Genomic DNA, 19,785 nt, shown 5'->3' on the forward strand with positions numbered 1-19,785 from the left:
GATTCCTGCCCTAAAGCATTGTATATCAAGTGGTTTTTTTTTTTTGGAAACTATTATCAGTTTATAAGAAACATACAAACTATACATACATGATTTACCTAGTCTGTGGCATCCTTATTTATATATATATTTTTTTTTTAGTCTTTGAGACAAGGTCTTCCTGTAGCTCCAGCTGGCCTAGAACTTGCTAAGTAGACCAGGCTGACCTGGAACTCACAGATATCTGCCTGCTTTACTGCCTGAGTGCTGGCACTAAAGGCGTGTGCCACCATGCCTGGCTTTATTTCTATTATTATAAACCTTACATTTTTCTTTTCTCAGTTTTAACCTTACAAAATTAAAATTCTAGCCATATTACTTGAAATAAAAGCTGAAAATTAAGGGAAATACTATAGGCTATGTTTTCTAATTTCCAATGTATTAATATAGTGATAAAAACACCTAATTGGAGAGACTAATTCTCAAAGTTCGTTTCATATTTTCAATGTTTTAAGATATGTTTTCTAGCTTTATGTGTTATGTGCTACTACAAAATTCTTTAGCATTTTATGAACTGTTAGATAATCTCAGTCTTTTCTGTATTCTTTCCCTCTGATTTCTCTATGATCTTTAAGTCACTCTCAAGATTTGGAGTGCTAGGTAAAATTTTCAGTTACAGTAACATCTCTGTAGGAACATTGTTCAAGCATTCAGCTTGAAGTAGCAGAGGACAGCAGCCTGGTAAGGACCCTGTCTGACCTTGGGAATTGCTTACAATGGAGAGATCACCATATTCCACTAGGTGGCATTGTGTAGTTTTTAAAGATGCTGGGGCTTTTAGTTAAGGGTTTGAGCTTAAAAGTATGGAGCTTGGAGATAAAGGCCTTGGGTTTACTGTGCTGCTGTCAAATGCATATACTAAGTGGCTTTCAGGTTCTTTGCAATTTATTTAATGGTGCTTCTTTCTGTACCTTTTTACTCTCAGGGAGAACTGGACCAGGAACGCCTGACTAGGCAACAGGAACTTACTGCCTTGTACCAGATGCAGCACCTCCAGTACCAGCAGTTCTTAATACAGTAAGAGCAGTGATGCAGTAAGATGTACTGCAGCACCAAAGGAGCCTGGGATAGAATCTGCTCCCAAATCTCACCTTTTATAGTGAGAACTGAAGGCTTCCTTGATACTTGAGTAGCCTGCTAGTGACATGTTTACCATGATACACCCTAAGCTTAGTCTTCTTTGTTTTGTTTTTTTGTTTTTTTTGTTTTTTTTTTTTTTGGTCTTTTTGAGACAAGGTCTCCCTGTAGCCCCAGCTGTCCTGGAACTTACCATGTAGACCAGGCTGGCCTTGAACTCACAGAGATCCGCCTGTCTCTGCCTCCCAAGTGCTGGGATTAAAAGCATGCGCCACCATGCCCGGCCTAAGCTTAGTCTTCTTAAATGCTAGAAGTTTTCTGACACCTAAAGCCCGCATGGTGGCGCACTCGGGAGGCAGAGAGGTTGGTGGATCTTTGTGAGATGAAGGCCAGTCTGGTCCATATTGTGAGTTCCAGGTCAGCTAGGGCTACAGGAAGACCCTCTCTCAAAAAAAAGAAAATCACACCTAATTATAATTTTGAAAGTCTTTAGTTACTAAAGAAAGACAACAAACATTTCAAGAATTAAGTGCTTCTTGAGAGGCATAGAGAAAACAGAATGGGAAGAAAAAATTTATAGTGTCAGACATGATGTGGAATGACCTCCTTAGTCTCCTGTGCCCTGGGCTCGCAGACCCATGCTGTACCCATGCTCTCGAAGAAGTAACATTTGAGCTGGTGTATGGGTTGGCAAAGCCTGGCCCTGCTGCCTATTTTTACAAACAAGGTGTTATTGGATCACAGGCATCCCTATTTGTTTACAGACTGTGACTGCTTTTACTTCACAAAGGCAGAATTGAGCAGTTGCAACAGACACTGCATGGCCTGCAAAACTAAAAATATTCTTTGGAGTCTATCAAAATCAGTAGAAAAAAATTACCTAAAAATTTCCAAGTTGAAGCATAAAATTTGAGACTTTTATAGAAATGATTTTCTTCATTTGGAAATAGCTGTTCAAATTTGCTTATTTGTGTGTGACATCATCATATAGAATTATATATTTGGTTACTGTTCTAATAGTGGTTTGGGGAGGTGATGAATTGAATTTTGTCTTGCATTGTTTCAGTCAAGTGAATTATATGTGGACAGACAGGTTATATATATATTTTTAAACTTTTGAAGACAACAGTATGCACAGGTTTTGGCTCAACAACAACAAAAGGCAGCGTTGTCATCCCAGCAGCAGCAACAGTTGGCTCTTCTTCTCCAGCAGTTCCAGGCTCTGAAGATGAGGTTAGTGGTATTCTGTTATATTAGAGAGAGAGAGAGAGAGAGAGAGAAATTTTACTATGAATTTATTGTGAATTTCAGCATCAGAGTACTGCCACACATCTTCATAGTGTGTATCAAAACAATATAGCTGAAAAAATAGTTTAGCTAAATGTTTACTTGGTCTTTTTACTCATAGAGGATACAAATTTTTTTTTGGTCTTTTTGAGGCAGCGTCTCCCTGTGGTCCTACCTGGCCTGGAACTTGCTACGTAGACCAGACTGGCCTTGAACTCACAGAGATCTGCCTGCCTCTACTTCCTGAGTGCTGGGACTAAAAGTGTGCGCCACCACACCTGGCAGAGGATACAGTTTTTGAATCCTGATCAAAGAGTGATGATAATATTTGAGAAGTCAGTATAGCTTCATAGAACCTTAAGCAAAAATCATACGTGAGGATTTTAATTTGTTTTACCTATAATATCTGAAAAAATTATTAGTAATGTCATACTGGATTCCCTAAACCACAAAAGTAGGTCTATGGACAAAGTAATTATGAAGAAAGTCTTTAATTCCTGCTATTCCACATACTCAAGATATTTGCCTTAAGTCCCGAAGATGTGCCAGTCACGGTTCCCACAACTATACTGTTTAATTAAAGTACTTCACATTTCTCATGTGTGCCTTAGCCCATTTGATGAGGTGAGCAGGTTAATGTTGGGTCTCAGTTTTAAAGATAGGCAAATTGGACTTCAAGAGTCTGAAGAATTGGATAGCCTAAGCATGGAAGACCTCAGAGACAACTAAAACGCAAACCTTTGCGAGTGCTAGGAATTATTTCTAAGTTTAAAATAAAGGCTCTTATTTTCCAAGTGACAGGAACATATTAATTTTTTATTTCCCTCTTGCAGACTATCTGATCAGAACATCATTCCCTCAGTCACGAGGTCTGTGTCAGTGCCAGATACTGGCTCTATCTGGGAGCTTCAGCCAACAGCCTCACAGCCCACAGGTAAAAACTTAACTTTGATTGTACTGCAATTCCAAGGGATTTAGAATGTAGTAATAATTTTATAGTTCAAAAATTTTAAAACATCCATGCTGGAGAGATGGCTCAGTGGTTAAGAACACTGACTGTTCTTGCCCAGAACCCACATGGCAGCTAATAACTGTCTATAACTCCAGTTCCAGGGATATCCGACAGCCTCTCCTGACCTCCGAGGGCATTGCACAACACAGGTACCCTTAACCTATATGCAGGCAATACATGCATACACATAAAATAAAAATAAGAAAAAATATTTTTTTTAAATTTAAAACATCCTAGAGATATTGATCCATTATTATTGAATATAATAAAAAAAGTTCCATGTTCAATAAATAAAAAACTGGATTTGTAGGGAGTATTTAGTATGAAACTTGTGTGAATTTTGTGAGTCAAGTTCTGTTTTTTGTAGAGAACAGAAAAAAATGTAGAAAAAAAAATGTTAGGGTGCTGGCAATAGTCTCCAGTCCCTATGTATGCTAGGCAAGGGCTGTGCCAATGAGCCAAGTTGCCTCCAGCCTGGAAAAACCCTTCTATGTTTGTTGTCTTCTGCCAGAGAGGTGGGGGAAGGGCACTGGGTGGGTAGGGGAGCATAAAAAAGAACATGGGTAATGATGTTCTTCTCTTGTGTTAGAGATCGTTTGCACATTAACACTGCTGTGCTCCAGACTTTTGAGAAGAGAAATGCCTATTTTTTACATGAATACTCTCTTGTTCTCTGATGTTATTGTATGTCAAATCAGAAAAATTAGGATTTGGGATTTTTTTAAATCTTCAGAATTTTTCCTTTTTGAGACAAGAGTCTCACTATGTAGCCCTGGCTGGCCTGGAACTCACTGTATAGAACAGGCTGACTCAGGCTCAGTAGAAATGGATTCACCTGCCTCTGCCTCCCAAGCTTGATTTTTGGAAATCTTAATAATTAGAGGAACAAACTCTATTTTGTTGTTCTGGTATGGTGTCTGCAGACTTAAGTAGAATGTTTGATTAACCAGTAGTGCTCACAAGAGATAGTAGTTGGCTGTAAAATTATCAGAAACCATAAAAACTGACAATTCTCTTAGAGCTTTGGAGTCGTCAGGCTGTAGTTCCCTTAGCATTGACCCTGCACAATGTGGCAGTAGAGGACTGATTGTCTCCTCTCAGAAACTTTGCCCAAAAGAAAACTTTCCTACTATTCATACACTATTTTTTAAATTACATTTATTTATTCATTTGTGTGTGTGTGTGTGTGTGTGTGTGTGTGTGTGTGTGTATGCATGTGTGCATATAGGGAAGCCAGGACAACTTGAGGGAGTCAGTTCTCTCTTGTGTGGACCCTAGGGGTTAAACTGAGGTTGCCAGGCTTAACAGCAAGTGCCTTTGCCCCACTGAGCCTTCTTACCAGCCTACATTATTTTCTGAGTATTCATTTACATTAGAATGTTAAAATACTCTTCAGTGTTTTGGAAATTCTAAGTACTTCATTAAACAGTTTTATTTCTTTGAGTTTGTATGCAATCAGGACCTTTTGAATACTCCATTAGTTTTGTACAGACAATATTTGCACAGATGGATTGTGATAGGAATATAGAAAATAGAGTGATGTGGTGGAACACTTGCATTGCAAGTTCAAGACTGTTAAATCTTAAGTATGGAGGCTGGGAGAATTAATGTCAACAGACTTCATGAACAATAGGGCAATAGTCTCGGAAGCCTTTATTTTGTTCTTGTTTTGACCCTTTGAGAGAGGGTCCCAGGTAATCTTGAACTTGATATATAGCCAGGGCTGGTCTTGAACTCACGATGCCCCTGCTTCTACTTCCAGAGTGCTGAGGTCACATGCATATACTACCACACGGAATCCTTTGTATTTACTTCTTCATCTGGCCCTGTGCTCTTTTTGATCTGCCAAACCAAATATAGTTTGTGAGACCTGCCCAGCCTTTCCAAAGAATTACAACTTACACATTTTAAGATGAGCAGTTGAGTGACATTTAATATATTTACTGGGCGCAACCACCTGGTTTTCTACTTGGTGTACAGTAAGATTGAATGACTACTTGGAATGCAGTCTTTGGGATTTGATACCACTGGAATTGAAATCATGGTGTTCTCATATTCTTACCATGCTCCTTTAGGAGTTTTAAAATGAGTTTGTTCATCTATAAAGATGGGAAATGTATATCAGATGCCTTTATGGGCTTTGCAGAAATGAAATTGGTTCCTTAGTAACTGCGTGTACTACATTTTCTTCAAGAAGTGTTAAAGAATATTGATGAGCGCCTACTGGCTTAGTTTCTTTAAAAGCAAAACAACCAGGCCGAGTTGGCACATACCTATGATCTAAGCACTTGGGAGGTTGAGGCAGGAAGTACTCACTGTCAAGGCAATCTTGAGCTATATAGGAAGACTCCCGGCCCCCACCCCCAACAGAAACAATGTGTGTGATGGAGCTGATTTCAGGTTCAGGAAGCAGCTTTTTTCATTATGCCTTTGGGTATCTGACTGTGCTATTCTGACTGCTCTCATTTTTCCCTTTGCCTTACAGTTTGGGAAGGTGGTAGTGTTTGGGATCTTCCCCTGGATACTACAACACCAGGCCCTTCCCTGGAACAGCTTCAGCAGCTAGAGAAGGCCAAAGCTGCAAAGGTCTGAGCTCTTCAAGTTATATACTACTGTAGCTGATTATTCTTTTTCCTTCTGGTTTATTGCTGCATAGCTGGGATAAGTCCATTATTTTATCTTTATTGTACCTTCTCTCCCAAAAAAAAAGACCTCAATTGAAATTAGTATTAGTTTATTTACTAATGATCATAGCCATATGTGTATTTTAGTTACATTGTTTATGGTATGAACATTAGCTACAAATACTGTTAGAAAATATCTACTGCATTGTTTATTAGGTTCCTGATTTGCAACTTGAGTCCCTACATTGAATCTTTTTAGTAATTTCCTAGTGTTCCCAAGCATGAAACTGAAAAGCTCAGCATTATTGAATCCTGGAGGAGCTCATCTTGAATTTTGGTTTAGTGCTTTACCAAAGAGATGCCTTTAGCAATGCATAGTATGATATATATATACACACACACGCACACACACACTTATTATTTTTTGATTCTCATGCCTTCAGGAGAGTCTTGTTAGGATTTTGCACTTAATATATTCTTTTTTTTTTTGGTCTTTTTGAGACAGGGTCTCCCTGTAGCCCCAGCTGTCCTGGAACTTACTATGTAGACCAGGCTGGCCTTGAACTCACAGAGATCCATCTGCCTCTGCCTCCTGAGTGCTGGGATTAAAGGCATTTGCTACCATGCCTGGCGTTTCTCAGTGTTTTGAATTAGGAACATGTAGATGATGACAGATACGGTCTTTCAGGGAATTTGATCTGGAAACTATAGGACTGTAACCAGTTAGAAAGGTGGGTGTTTTTTTGCTCTGTTTTTGTGTTTTTGAGACAGAGTCTCACGATGTAGGGCTAGCTGATTTGAAACTCGCTATGTAAACCAGGCCATCCTCAAACGTGTGTGCAGTAGCACCTGGCACCAGTGGCACTTTTGATGGATAGTAATCCACAAATTTATTTTCATTTGAAGATTAATTAGGGGTTTTGTTCTGTTTGTGACATGGTCCTACTATGTGACCATGATTGTCCTGGAATTCACTATGTAGAGCAGACAAGTTGGCCTTCAACTTGAGGTGGTCTCTAGCTCCCAAGTACTGGGATTACAGTTATGTATCACCACATTCCAGCATGGGTTTTTGGTGACAAAGTATAAGGTTATGAAAATTAAGTTGCAATTGAAGAAAATAGTCCTGGTAAAGGCTAGATATATGTGAGAACATTCTTGAATCAGGACACAAGTAATTTGATATAGCTAGGGGACAGGATACCTCTAAGGAATAAGATGAACAGGGTGGCCATGGGCTTCCCTGCACTTTAAATTGTAAAGAGTTAGGATTTATTAAACTTCACTGTAAAGAATGCCACCAAATTGAGCCTGGGAGTAGTTTTTTTTCTTTTCTATTGAGTGGAGATTACATGTTGAGCTGAGGAATGTGGGTAGAGCTGGATGGGAGGAACTGGAAAAAAGACTCTTAGGACTGTAGGTGGAAAAATGATAGGCCTGAAATACAGTAATGATGATGAGACTAGTGATTCCTGAGTTAATTTCTAGCAGCTCTGCCTCATAGTTGTTGAAACCTTATAGTCACACTGCTGGATATTCAGTCCGAAAGTTTTTCAGAGGGTTGAGTAAAGAAATGCTAGACATATACCTCAGAATAGTTCTGATGTTGCTCTCATATTGACTATTTTCTGTCCCACATTAGGATGTGTGTAATGTCATGTGTGTTGAAAATGTGGCCAAAGTGGGAGAAGCATGGATTTAGTTTAGAAGAACCTAAAACTCTTGTGATTACTGTGATGTGGTAGAGCTTAGAGTCCAAACAGGATTTCATCACCCATTGCTGCACAAGTTCCTCATGGTTGGCAACATTTGCCACTCTCATCCTCTGATGATACCAGTCAGTGGTGGTGGGGTGCCGGTTTCTGTCTTTGCTGTCAAGCTTATGAAAATTCTCTCTAATCATCCAGCTAGAGCAGGAGAGAAGAGAGGCAGAAATGAGGGCAAAAAGGGAAGAGGAGGAACGAAAGAGGCAAGAAGAACTCCGGAGACAGCAAGAGGAAATCCTTCGGAGGCAGCAGGAGGAAGAAAGAAAAAGGCGGGAGGAAGAAGAACTTGCCCGAAGGAAACAGGTAGGAGATGCTCTTGTATTCTTGGTGAGAGATTTAGGTAATCTGTTCACTTCCATGCCAGGGGAAATGGGGGGAGGACAGAGATGGTTGTAATAGAGACAATAACATTTGTACCAGTACCCACTGAAAGAAGGTGTGTGTGTGTGTGTGTGTGTGTGTGTGTGTGTGTGTGTGTTGTGTGTGTGTGTGTGTGTGTGTGTGTGTGTGTGTGTGTGTGTGTTGAGAGAGAGATTTTAGAGAGGAGTATTTTATTATAGGGACCTTGGGGGAGAGATAGCAGGGGTCACTGGGATGGGAGTTGGGTACCATTGAGTCTTATTTCTTGGGAGTTAATAAATTTAGTGGAGGGAGGAAGGGGAGTGGGAGATGAGCTGGTCACTCCAATTCACATTCCAGGTGTCCAAGAAGGTTTTTTTTTTTTTTTTTTTTTTAACTATTTTTAAATTATTTTTATTTTTATTTTTATTATTTAATTTTTGGTCTTTTTAAGACAGGGTCTCCCTGTAGCCCCAGCTGGCCTAGAACTCACTATGTAGGCTAGGCTGGTCTTGAGCTCACAGAGATCCTCCTGCCTCTGCCTCCCTAAGAGCTATGATCAAGGGCATGCACCACCGTGCCTGGCTTAGCAAGAGGATTTAAAAAATATTTTATTCACTATTTTATTTTATTTATTTTTTTATGTGTATGAGTAGATTGCATGTATGTAGTAAGTACACTCATGTTGTGCAATGTCCACAGAGCTTAGAAGTACCTGTCAGATACCCTAGAACTGGAGTTACAGATGGTTGTTAGCTGCCATGTGAGTGCTGGGAACTGAACCCAGGTTCTCTGCAAGAGCAACTAGTGCTCTTAACTGCTGAGCCATCTCTCCAGCCCCTATTATTTTTATTTTATGTGCATGAGTGTATTGTCTGCATATGTGTAAGTGCACCTGTGTTGTGCAGTGCCTGAGGAGGTCAGAAGAGGGCATCAGATCCTACAACTGGAGTTACTCAAGGTTGTTAGCTGCCATGTGGGTGCTGGAATTTGAACCTGGGTCCTCTGCAAGAACAATCAGTGCTCTTAACTGCTGAGCCATCTCTCCAACCCTGAAAGGGTATTCTTGAGTCTCAGTAAGTCAGTTTTGTAACTTTGAATAATTTCTTGCATTTTATAAACTAGTTAGATTTCAGAAACTCTTACTGGTAAAAATGTGAAGTAATTTTGGTACACAGCATTTTTCTTTTGTTTTTGTTTTTAAAATCAAATGTGCTTTCAAAAAAAAAAAACCAATAACATATATTATGTAAAATTCACCATCTCAGCCATGTTAAATATCCGCCCAGTAGAATTGTTAAGTTCTGTTGCTGTGCATCCTCACCAACTCACCAAAGTCCATTTATTTGCATGCAGGATTACTAGGATTACTTCATTCATCTTCCTAAACTGAAAATTCTTTTTTATAGTTTCTTTTGTTTTTTGGGTTTTTTTTTTTTTAAAGATAGGGTCTTACTTGTATAGCCCTGGCTGTCCTGGTAACTTGCTATGTCAACCAGGCTGACCTAGAACTCATAGAAATCTGCCTGCTTCTGCCTCCCAAATGCTAGGATTAAAGGTGTTCTGCCACCATCAGGTCCAACTGAAAGCCCATGAAGCAAGTCCCATTTCTCTTTCCCCTGGCTCCTGGAAACACCATCCTTCTCTGTCTCTGTTATTTGCCTTCTCTGGTACCTTGTGTAAGTGAAACCATTTCACTCTTTATTGTTTTGTAACTGGCCTAAGATTTATTCATGTTGCAGCATGTGTCAGAATTTCAGTTTTTTGTTCTTTTATATGTGGTCAGCATATTTTGATTTTCCATTTTACCTGTAGGTGGACATTTGGATGATTTCCATATATTTTGGCTATTATAAGTAATGCTGTAAACACGAGTACAGATAACTGGTTGAGCCATTACTTTAACTCTTGTTTACCAGAAGTGGATCTGCCAGATCATACATGAATTTTGCATTTAAATTTTTTACATCCCCACTATCAGTGCATAAGAGTTTCAGTGTCTTTCTCAAGACTTGTTTCAGGGATTTCTTTTTTTTTTTTTTTTTTTTGGTGTGGGGAGTAAAGGGGCAGGTGGGAGGGTGCAAGTAGGCAGTGATCTTTCTACTAGGTATTGAAGTGGTGTCTCATTTATGCTTTTGAGTTACATTTTCCCAAATGAAATTGATATTTAGCATCTTCACAGGTTTTATCATTCACATATACTTTAAAAAATACACGTGTCTTTGGCTGGGCATGGTAGCACATACCTTTGGTCCCAGCAGAGACCGATTTAGTCTCAGTCAGGGTGATCTCTGTAAGTTTGAGGCAGCCTGGTCTACATAAAGAGTTTCAGGACAGCTAGTGAGACCCAGTCTCAAAAATCAAAAGCAAAAAACAAAACAAAATGTGTGTGTGTGTGTGTGTGTGTGTGTGTGTGTGTGTGTGTGTGTAGCTTAGCTTTGACTAAGACCTTTTCCCTCTAGTCTTTCCTTTACTATACCTTTCTAGTTCTGTTGGTGATTAGAATTTTAAAAACAGCGAAGAAAAAACACCTCTACACTAACTGTATAATTATCCTTTGCTATTTTCAGGAGGTTGAAGGCAGGGCTCCTTATTAAAATCCACAGATACACAAAGTCCCTCATACAAAATTGTGTGTACTTACAGTCCATGCATGTCTTCTAGAAAACTTTAACTTTCTATATTACTTATTATACCTAATACAATGTAAATGCTATGTAAATAGTTGTTATGCCATAGTATTTAGGGAATATTGACAAGGAAAACCGTTTGTGCATGCCCAATATGGATGCAGTTTTTGTTTCTTAAATATTTTTAATCTTTCATTGGTTGGACTAGTGAATAAAAAGTCAGCTGTGTGCTTACTTAAGAGATATGTTGCCTTTCTCTGAGTATGGTGGTGCATGCCTTTAATCTAGCACTTGGGAGGTAGAGGCAGGCGGATCTCTGTGAGTTCAAGGCCAGCCTGGTCTACATAGTGAGTTCCAGGCCAGCTGGGGTTACAGGGAGACCCTGTCTCAAAAAGACTTGAAAAGGAGGGGGGATGATGTGCCTAAAAGACTAAAAAAGGGGGGGTGCCTTTTGTATTTCGTGTTTCGTGACCTACCTTTTGACATTAATGCATTATGTCATCTTCCCATGCCAAATATTATATGCGTGTACAAATCATCATTATTTTGGCTGTATGAATTTTAATCTTCTAAATTATAATTTAGCTAGTTCTCTGTTGTTGGATAAGAAACTTGTTCTCAACTTTTTGTTACTCTATTTTGTTTTGTTTTTAGTTTTTGAAACAGGTTCTCACTTTGTAGCCCTGGCTGATCTGGAACTCAGATCTACCTACCTCTGTGTCTGGAGTGCTGGGATTAAAGACATGGGTCACCACACCTGGCCTTGTTCTCTGTTTCTACCAGTGAAACCTCTCCCCCACCTTTTTTTTAAAAAACTGTTTTATTTTGAGGAATTCATTATTAATAACTTGATTGGTCCATTTTTATGTTGACTTTAAAAAAAAATTTTTTTTTTTATGTGTATGAGTGTATTGCCTGCATGTAGGTAGGTGTACCTGTGTTGTGCAATGTCCATGGAGGTCAGAAGAGGGTATCGGTTCCCCTGGAACTGGAGTTACAGATGGTTGTTAGCTGCATGTGGGTACTGAGAACTGAACCTGGGTCTTCTACAAAAGCAGCCCAGTGCTCCTAACCTCTGAGCCATCTCTCCAGCCTCTCTATTGGTGTTTTTATAGACTCCAGTAGGAAGAATCCACTCTGTTGGTCCAAAGTATAGTTTTTAATCACACATTTTCTACTTGTTGGCTTCAAGAAATTCTCTATGAAGGATCCATGCTGCCATAAAAACAGATTTCTTAGAGTTACAGTGTATCAGTATAAAATAGCAGTAAGAAATGTTGCAGTAAAGAAGTCCATTTAATTCTGCAGTACCCAGTGTTCTCTAAATGGTTTTGACAGTAGGATCCTACCTTTCTGTGTTACACTTAATAACATTGGCAGGACTTCTGTCCTTCAGAACATGTTCTGGGATGCATGACTTTCTCAGTACTTCACTAGGTCTTCACAACTAAGCAAATTTGACCTCTTTATGCTTTACATTTCCAGTTGATTAAAACATCAGGGTAGGTCCAGTGTGGTTATACACCCTGTTATCTGAGCAGAGGCTGGTAGATCTCTGTGAGATTGAGACTGGCCTGGTCTACATGGTGAGTTCCAGGCCAGCTGGGGCTGTAGGGAAACTCTGTTTCAGAAAAATAAAATTAAAAAAATAAAACATAGGGGCTAATGGTGCAATAAAGAAAGCAAGCAAAGCCCAAGTTCGAATATTCTCTGTAGGGTTCAGGCAGTAAATATGTAACTGGTATCAAAACCAAAGTAGACCTCTGGTATTGCAGTATTAACTAGTATTTTAAATACAATTGATTTTTATTCTTAATATGCTGCCTTCCCAACTTTCATGTGTACTTTTGATTCTAGATCCTGGTCTATACTTACAGAGACTTAGCAGCATATAGACTCTTCCTCTTCAAATATTGATAGAGTCAGAGTTTGACACACAATCCTACCTCCTTTCTTTTTCCTTTAGGAAGAGGCTCTTCGACGTCAGAGGGAGCAAGAACTTGCGCTAAGGCGACAGCGAGAAGAGGAAGAAAGACAGCAACAAGAAGAAGCTCTCAGAAAATTGGAGGAGAGGAGACGAGAAGAGGAAGAAAGGCGGAAACAGGAGGAATTGTTACGCAAGCAGGTGGCCAGATATTTACTCTAATTGTTCTTTGAAGCTAGGAATTATTAATCAGGACAATAAGATAGCCTTTCTAAAGCCTTTTCTGGTTACTCGTTACTTTTGTCTGTGTCCTTACCTCGTCCCTTTCTGGTTTTCTTCAGCTTTCTAGTGAAAGCATAAAAAGACTTGGATTTTTTTTTTTTCCCCTTTGAGGTGAGAGTCTCACTATGTACCCTTGGCTGAACTCACAGCAATTAGCTTGCCTCTGCTGGGATTGAAGGTGTATGCCACTCCATAAAAGCATGGGTTTTATGGCTCTGGCTTTGTTTCTCTTCATATTTTTCAATGGCATGCTTTAAAACATTTAAGTTTTGACATTATTTTTCCCCCTAAAATTGTATCGTTTTAGTTGTCTTAAGTGTGAAATCTTTATGTTCTGAAAACATATTCTTTGTTAAGTACATATTTCATGTGTGCTTTCTCTTAGCTGTTGGCTTGTCTGTTTCTTTAGTATCTTTTAAATGCTATAATTTTTTTTTGAGAATTTCATACACGAGTACCCTGTACATAATTTTTACCCCTCTCCTTGCCACAATTTCTTCCTTCTCCTTTTTTGAATTCATGACTTCATCTATAACTTTGTATATATATAAAATTATAAAAAATAGGAGTTCAGTTAGTATTGCCTATATGTACTGACCACTTAGGATTGGGAAACCTATCACAGGACTAGTCCCTGGAGAAAATTGACTCCCTTCCTCAACATGTAGCTCTTCATCTAAGGGGTAATGATCTTAAGAAAATTTTCTCCATCTGTGTTGGCATGTCAACTGGTGTGATCTTAGCAGGTCATGTGCAGATACCATATTGTTGCGAGTTCATGGGTACAGTCGTCCCTGTCATGTCAGCAGTTCATTTTGCTCTCTGGGGTCTTACAATGCCTCCCCCTGATGTTACCTGGGCTTTAGATACAGGGTTTATATTGTAGATATCCTAGTTGTGGATCTCTATAGTAGACACTGCTACAGAAAGAAGCTTCTTTGATGAGGGGTGAGAGCAGTACTTATCTATGGGTATAGAGATAAGTATTTAAAATATAGTGGGAAGCTGTATTGATTTAGGAAAATGCTAGTAGTAGTAGATATCCTCTGGGGTCTGTGACCTCTCCAGCCATAGGTCCTTGGCTGGGTTTGCAGTACCAGTCACAAGTTTCTCAAGGTAAGCAGGCCTTAAGTCTAATTAGCTGTTGGTTACCCTTAAGATATAAATGCCATTATTGTACCATTGAGCTACCTAGCCAGGCTAATCATCTCTACTCAGGCTTTAGAGTTGGGTAGGGCTATTGCCTACTTTTCTCCCTGGCATCTTACTTTTCTCCCTGGCATCTAAAGCACTAGCCTTCAGGGAGGAGGCGTCCAGGTCAGTGCCAGCTTGATTCCTCCAGGTCTTGTGACTGTCTTGTGATGTCTTCAGCAGTAGGATCTTTAAATTCTAGGAGGCAGCAAAGGACAATGATAGTAGTCTCCTGCCCGTCACTGGGATTTTTGTTAGTCTGTGACCCCTGGAGAGAGAAAGCACACGTACATACTATGTATTTTATTTATTTTATGTTTCGGTCTTTTTGAGACGGGGTCTCCCTGTAGCCACAGCTGACCTGGAACTTGATAGACCAGCCTGGCCTCCTTCGTTTTCATAGAGATCCTTCTGCCTCTGCCTCCGGCATGCTGGGATTAAAGGTGTGTGTCATCATGCCTGACATATTATATATATTTTAAGTTTTTCTGTTTTTTTTTGTTTTTTTGGGGGGGGGAGGGTCTTTTTTTTGAGACAGGGTCTCCCTGTAGCCCCAGCTGTCCTGGAACTCACTATGTAGACCAGGTTGGCCTCGAACTCACAGAGATCCGCCTGCCTCTGCCTCCCAAGTGCTGGGATTAAAGGCGAGCGCCACCACGCCCGGCTCCTGTTTCTTTTTTTCTCCAAGTATCCTTAGTATTATCTTCTTCCCCCTCCCTCCCTCTATACTAACCCCACTACTCTCCCTCTGTACTACCCTCTGCCTCACCCTAGTTGGCATGACCCACCCCATTTTTCCCCTCTCCCCCTTCATAGAACCTGTGCCCTCCTATCCCCCTCTCTGGAGCTACTTCTGCCCCTCTCCCCATGGTCCCTTTCTACATGCCTGGCTTCTCTTGTGTAGTAGTATCTTTTGTACATCTTGCAGCTTTGTTCTTATGTGAAAAAATCCCTTGACTATCTTAGAGCTTTTGCTTTTTCATTGAAATCTAAAAATCATTTTAATCAAGAGGTCATATGTATCATGTTTATGCATTGAATGGAATTTAAAAAATTGTTTTCCATTTTGTTGTTTCTGTATAAAAACACTGTTGGTTTTCATGTATTGATGTGTCTTAAGTCTTTTTTTAAAAAAAATATTTATATTTTTATTTTATGTGTATGAGTGTTTGCCTGCACGTAAGTGAGTGCACCCATGTTGTTCAATGCCACAGAGGTCAGAAGAAGGTGTCAGATTGCCCTGGAACTGGAGTTGAGGATGGTTCATAGCCGCCATGTAGGTGCTGGGAATCGAACCCAGGTCCTCTGCAAGATCAGTCAGTGCTCTTAACCGCTGAGCCATCTCTCCAGCCCCATGTGTCTTAAGTCTTTTTATAAGTTCATTTATTACTGTTTCAGTTGATGTCCTAGAAATTTTTCTGAAATGATTTTAGTTTTGGTGAATAGGAGCAGTTTCCATTCATTCATTCTTTCCAGTTTTGGAAAGAAGTAGTTAAAAAATGGACCGTCAATAGCTTTGTTACTAATTTTATTTACTTATTACTATGTGTCTGTGTGTGCGATGTGTATGTGGGTCTACACACCACAGCACATGGATAGAGATTAGGCAGACATTTTATGGAGTTGGTTCTCTGTTTACAGTTTTATGTTCTAGGGATTGAACCCAGGTCACCAGGCTTGCTCCGCAAGTACCTTTCCCTGCAGAATCATCTTACCAGCCTGATTGTTTCTAATGTTAGAGAGAAAATGTTCAGTGTTTTACCATTAAATGTGTTGAAAGTTTTGGGGCTGTGGGGTCGGCTTCAGGAATCTTGTCCAGTTATAGATTGTGCTTTTGGTATGCACAAAGGCCTGGGTTGAGGAAAGTTTGACAAGTAACACTTCCACCCAAAAGTGTTGCAATGTTTTTTGTAGGTACTTGTTACCCGACCAAGGAAGTTTCTGTCTGTTCGAGGTTTGCTGAAAATTTGTTCATGGATGAATATTGATTCGTAAATGCTTTGTCTGTATTTATAGATGATAGTTCAATTTTCTCATTTGTTCTGTTCATTATTTGCAGAGTTTAAACCAACTCTGTTCCTGAAACATACTCTATTTATAGTCACCTAATTTGTTAGTGTATAGGTAAAGAGTTTGCATTGATGTTCACATGTTGGTCTATAGTTTTCCTTAGCAGTATTATCAACATTGCCTTAAAAGAAATGAGAAAATGGTACTTTCATTTGTTTTTCTGAAAAGATATAAATGGAAGATTGGTATTAGTTCTTCGCTGAGTTTGGGTACTTGGTAGAGGTCACTAATGAAATCCTCTAGTCTTCACATCTTCTTCATGGAGAGGATTTTTATAAAGTTAAGCAAACATTTTTTTAAGCTATAAGGCAAATCAGGGTTTTTGTTCCACCTTGTGCCACCAGTGTTTGTGGGTTGTTTTCTGACAGAATTGCAAAGTTGTTATTCCTTTGCTAGTCTGTGTTTCTGTGATTTATTTATTGTGTGTGTGTGTGAGTGATGTGCCTTTGTGAGTATGAGCACATGTGTGCTGTCGTGCACATGTGGAGGTCAGAGAGGACAGCTCTTGGGACTGGGTTCTTTCCCTCCACTTTGGGTTCTAGGGAGTGAACTCAGGTTATCAGGCTTGTAAGGCAGGTGCGTTTACCTTCCGAGCTATCTTGCCATACTTAGTTTTAAACTTTTAAAATCATAAATACATGTAAAGCAATAATTTCCTTGTACGCATTAACTTTTGTCACAATTTTTGCTTTGGCATATGGTTTATTTGGAATTGGGTTATTTAGTTTCCAACCATATAGGAGCCTTTCTAGATAATGTTTTTGATTTATTTTTATTTTATGAGTGTTTTGTCCTCATGTATGCAAGTGTACCACATACATGCAGTGTCCTCAAAGGCCAGAAGAGGGTGTTGGATCCCTTGGAACTGGAGTTATAGATGATTGTTAGCCACCATGTGGGTGCTGGGAATTAAACCCAGGTCCTCTGCGAAGAGCACTAAGTGTTCTTTAACTGCTGAACCAGCTCTACAGCCTCCCTTTCTAGATTATCTTTTAAAAATGTATTATATTAAGTTTTATTTTGTGTTGGGGGTGGTGGTGGTACATATGTGGCATAGCATATGTGTGAAGGTCAGAGGACAAATTGCTTGAGTTGCTTCTCTCCTTCCGTCTATGGGCTCCAGGGTTTGAACTCATGTTGTCAGCCTTGGCAGCAGGTTGGTTTACCCACTGAAACATCTTTCCGACCCTAAATAATCTTTCTTTTATCTTTTAAAGATTGATTTTTCTTTTGAGACAGGGTCTCCTTGAAGCCCCAGCTGGCCTGGAACTTGCTATGTAGACCAGGCTGGCCTTGAACTCACAAAGATCCATCTGCCTCTGCCTCCCAAGTGCTGGGATTAAAGGCGTGCACCACCACACCAGGCTTTAAAGACTGATTTTTATTTTATGTATATTTATGTGTCTGTGTGGGTGTATGCCAAATGCAGTGCCCAGTGATCCCCTTAAGCTGGAGTAATAGGTGGTTGTGAGCTGCCATGTGGGTGCTGGGAACTAAACTTGGGTCCTTTGCAAGAACAGTGAGTGTTCCTAACCATAGAGCCATCTATCCAGCCCCAATAATCTTATTTCTGTTCATCTCTAACTTAAGTACATTGTGTTCAGAGAACAGTCTTTAAATTCTCTGTGGTTTTAAGATTTTATTAACTTGTTTTTTGATTCAGCATATAGTGTATCTTGCTGAACACCTTATATTTATTTATAAAGTATTTATAAAGCTCTTCAGTATAATGTTCTGTGAATGACAGGTCAAGTAGATTAATACTATTCAAATATTTTATTTCCTTATTTATGTCTAGTTGTTTTATCAGTTGTCAAGAGAGGGGGATACCAAGATGTCAAACTTTACTTGTTCATTTCTGTCTTTAGTTCTTCTTTTTTTGTTCTTGTGTTTTGAATTTGGTTTTAGTTGCACACAAATCTGCCATTGCTCTGTCTTCTTAAAAAGCTTGTTTGGAAGTTTAGTGGTTTCACTCAGATACCCTTGATGGAATATTTGTGAGGAGCATGCAGAAAGCCGTGAAGGGGGGAAGGAGACACTAGTCTAGCCATCCAGATCAATCAGATAACCTTTGTGATCAGTGCTATTACAGATGTTTGTAACCAGTTTGCCCTCACATGCTGTTGTCTTCTTGATGATCCCTTTAATGTTACAGAGTGTTCCTCTAGTTACATCTAGTTCCTTCTCTTAAAGCACATTAAAGTGATACTGTATAACCACTCTGATATTTGATATGTAGATCAAGCTGGCCTTGAACTCATAATAGAGATCCACTTGCCTTTTCTTTAGAGATGTATTAATTTATTTGCATTTCTGTGGGGTGGGGGGGCTCACATTTTCTTGGCCATGTTGGAAGCTAGCAAACCTCAGGAATCCTCCTGTCTCTCTTTTTCCCTTCGGAGCTGTATTTACAGGCATTCACAGGATGCCCAGTTTGTTGCATGACTGCTGTGATCAAACTCTGGTTTTTATGATGAGCAGCAGGAATTCCTGACCACTGACCATCTCTCCAACCCTCTCCCTCCTTCGCCTCTCTAGAGCGTAAAATAAATTTTTTGTGATGTGTGTGAGTATGGGGTATGTGCATGCATGCAGAGGCGAAAGGAAGCTGTTGGGCATCCTGTTCTGTTATTCTCTGCCTTATTCCTTTGAGTCAGAGTCTCACTGAAACTGGTGCTAACTGGCAGCCATCAAACAAACCCCAAGCTGTCATCATTCTGTCTGCCCTCCAGTTCACTGGGGTTAGAGGAGCTTTTTATATGGGTGCTAGGGTTTTGAACTCAGATCCTCATACTTGAGAGCAAACAGTCTTACCTCTTCAGCTGTCTCCCCCAGCCCTAGTGGTTTTTGAAATTTTGTGTAATGGATATTGTAAATGATAGATTACAAAGTGCATTGATTCTGTTTTATTGTCTTGAAAAACTTTCTTGGGCCAACATTTAACTTAATGAAGTCAATCTTCAAATAATGAAGTCAATCTTCAAACTCTGCTGCCACCACCCTATGATAGAGCACTTGAAGTCTCTTCTTAGGTCTTTCAACTCCATCTTAGTTCAGGCCCTGAGTTCTTTCATGTAGTTTTGAGTCAGCCAGAGGTTTTGGCAGATTTGAGGGCTCCTCCCTACCCCCAACGTTTCTAGGTATTTTCTAAATTTATAGCTGCTCCTTCATCCCAGAACTCTTATTCTTGTCATCTCATGTTAATTGGGCCTTTTGTGAATTGGATAGTGCCTTCAGCCAAGAAATTGCAGTTTGTAGACATTTGGTTATTTATTTTGTAGTGTTGGATTGGACCCGGGGCCTCACATGTCCTAAGTGAGTGGCATCCCTAACCACATTAGCTTTTTCAAAGATAGACTCTCCTTTTGTTTCCTTCTGGTATTGTTTGTTGTAGTTGTTGTTTGAGTTTTTGGTTGGGTTGTTTTTTTTGTTTTTGACTCTTTGGCATTTTGTTCAATTCTTAAAATTAAATGTGGGGTATTGATTGGTCCAGTCATGGTAGACTGCCATTATGGGAAGCCAGGACCCCCCCCCCCCCCCCCCC

The 19,785-nt window shown here is 39.7% G+C and overlaps 1 protein-coding gene across 6 annotated transcripts in view; it reads left to right on the plus strand.

The window, feature by feature from the left end:
* Gigyf2 (GRB10 interacting GYF protein 2) overlaps nt 1-19,785 on the plus strand; it is a 146,800-nt gene that overhangs the window by 104,342 nt on the left and 22,673 nt on the right. For all 6 annotated transcript variants that reach the window (XM_008838103.2, XM_017799374.2, XM_029565949.1 and 3 more), the window contains 6 exons: nt 965-1,056; nt 2,239-2,349; nt 3,237-3,337; nt 5,901-6,001; nt 7,947-8,108; nt 12,741-12,899. In XM_008838103.2, the coding sequence (XP_008836325.1) occupies nt 965-1,056; nt 2,239-2,349; nt 3,237-3,337; nt 5,901-6,001; nt 7,947-8,108; nt 12,741-12,899 (726 nt within the window). The remainder of the gene's footprint in view (nt 1-964; nt 1,057-2,238; nt 2,350-3,236; nt 3,338-5,900; nt 6,002-7,946; nt 8,109-12,740; nt 12,900-19,785) is intronic.

This window comes from Nannospalax galili, unplaced genomic scaffold (assembly GCF_000622305.1).
Source record: "Nannospalax galili isolate Female #2095 unplaced genomic scaffold, S.galili_v1.0 scaffold1138, whole genome shotgun sequence".
NCBI classification, from domain to species: Eukaryota; Metazoa; Chordata; class Mammalia; order Rodentia; family Spalacidae; genus Nannospalax; species Nannospalax galili.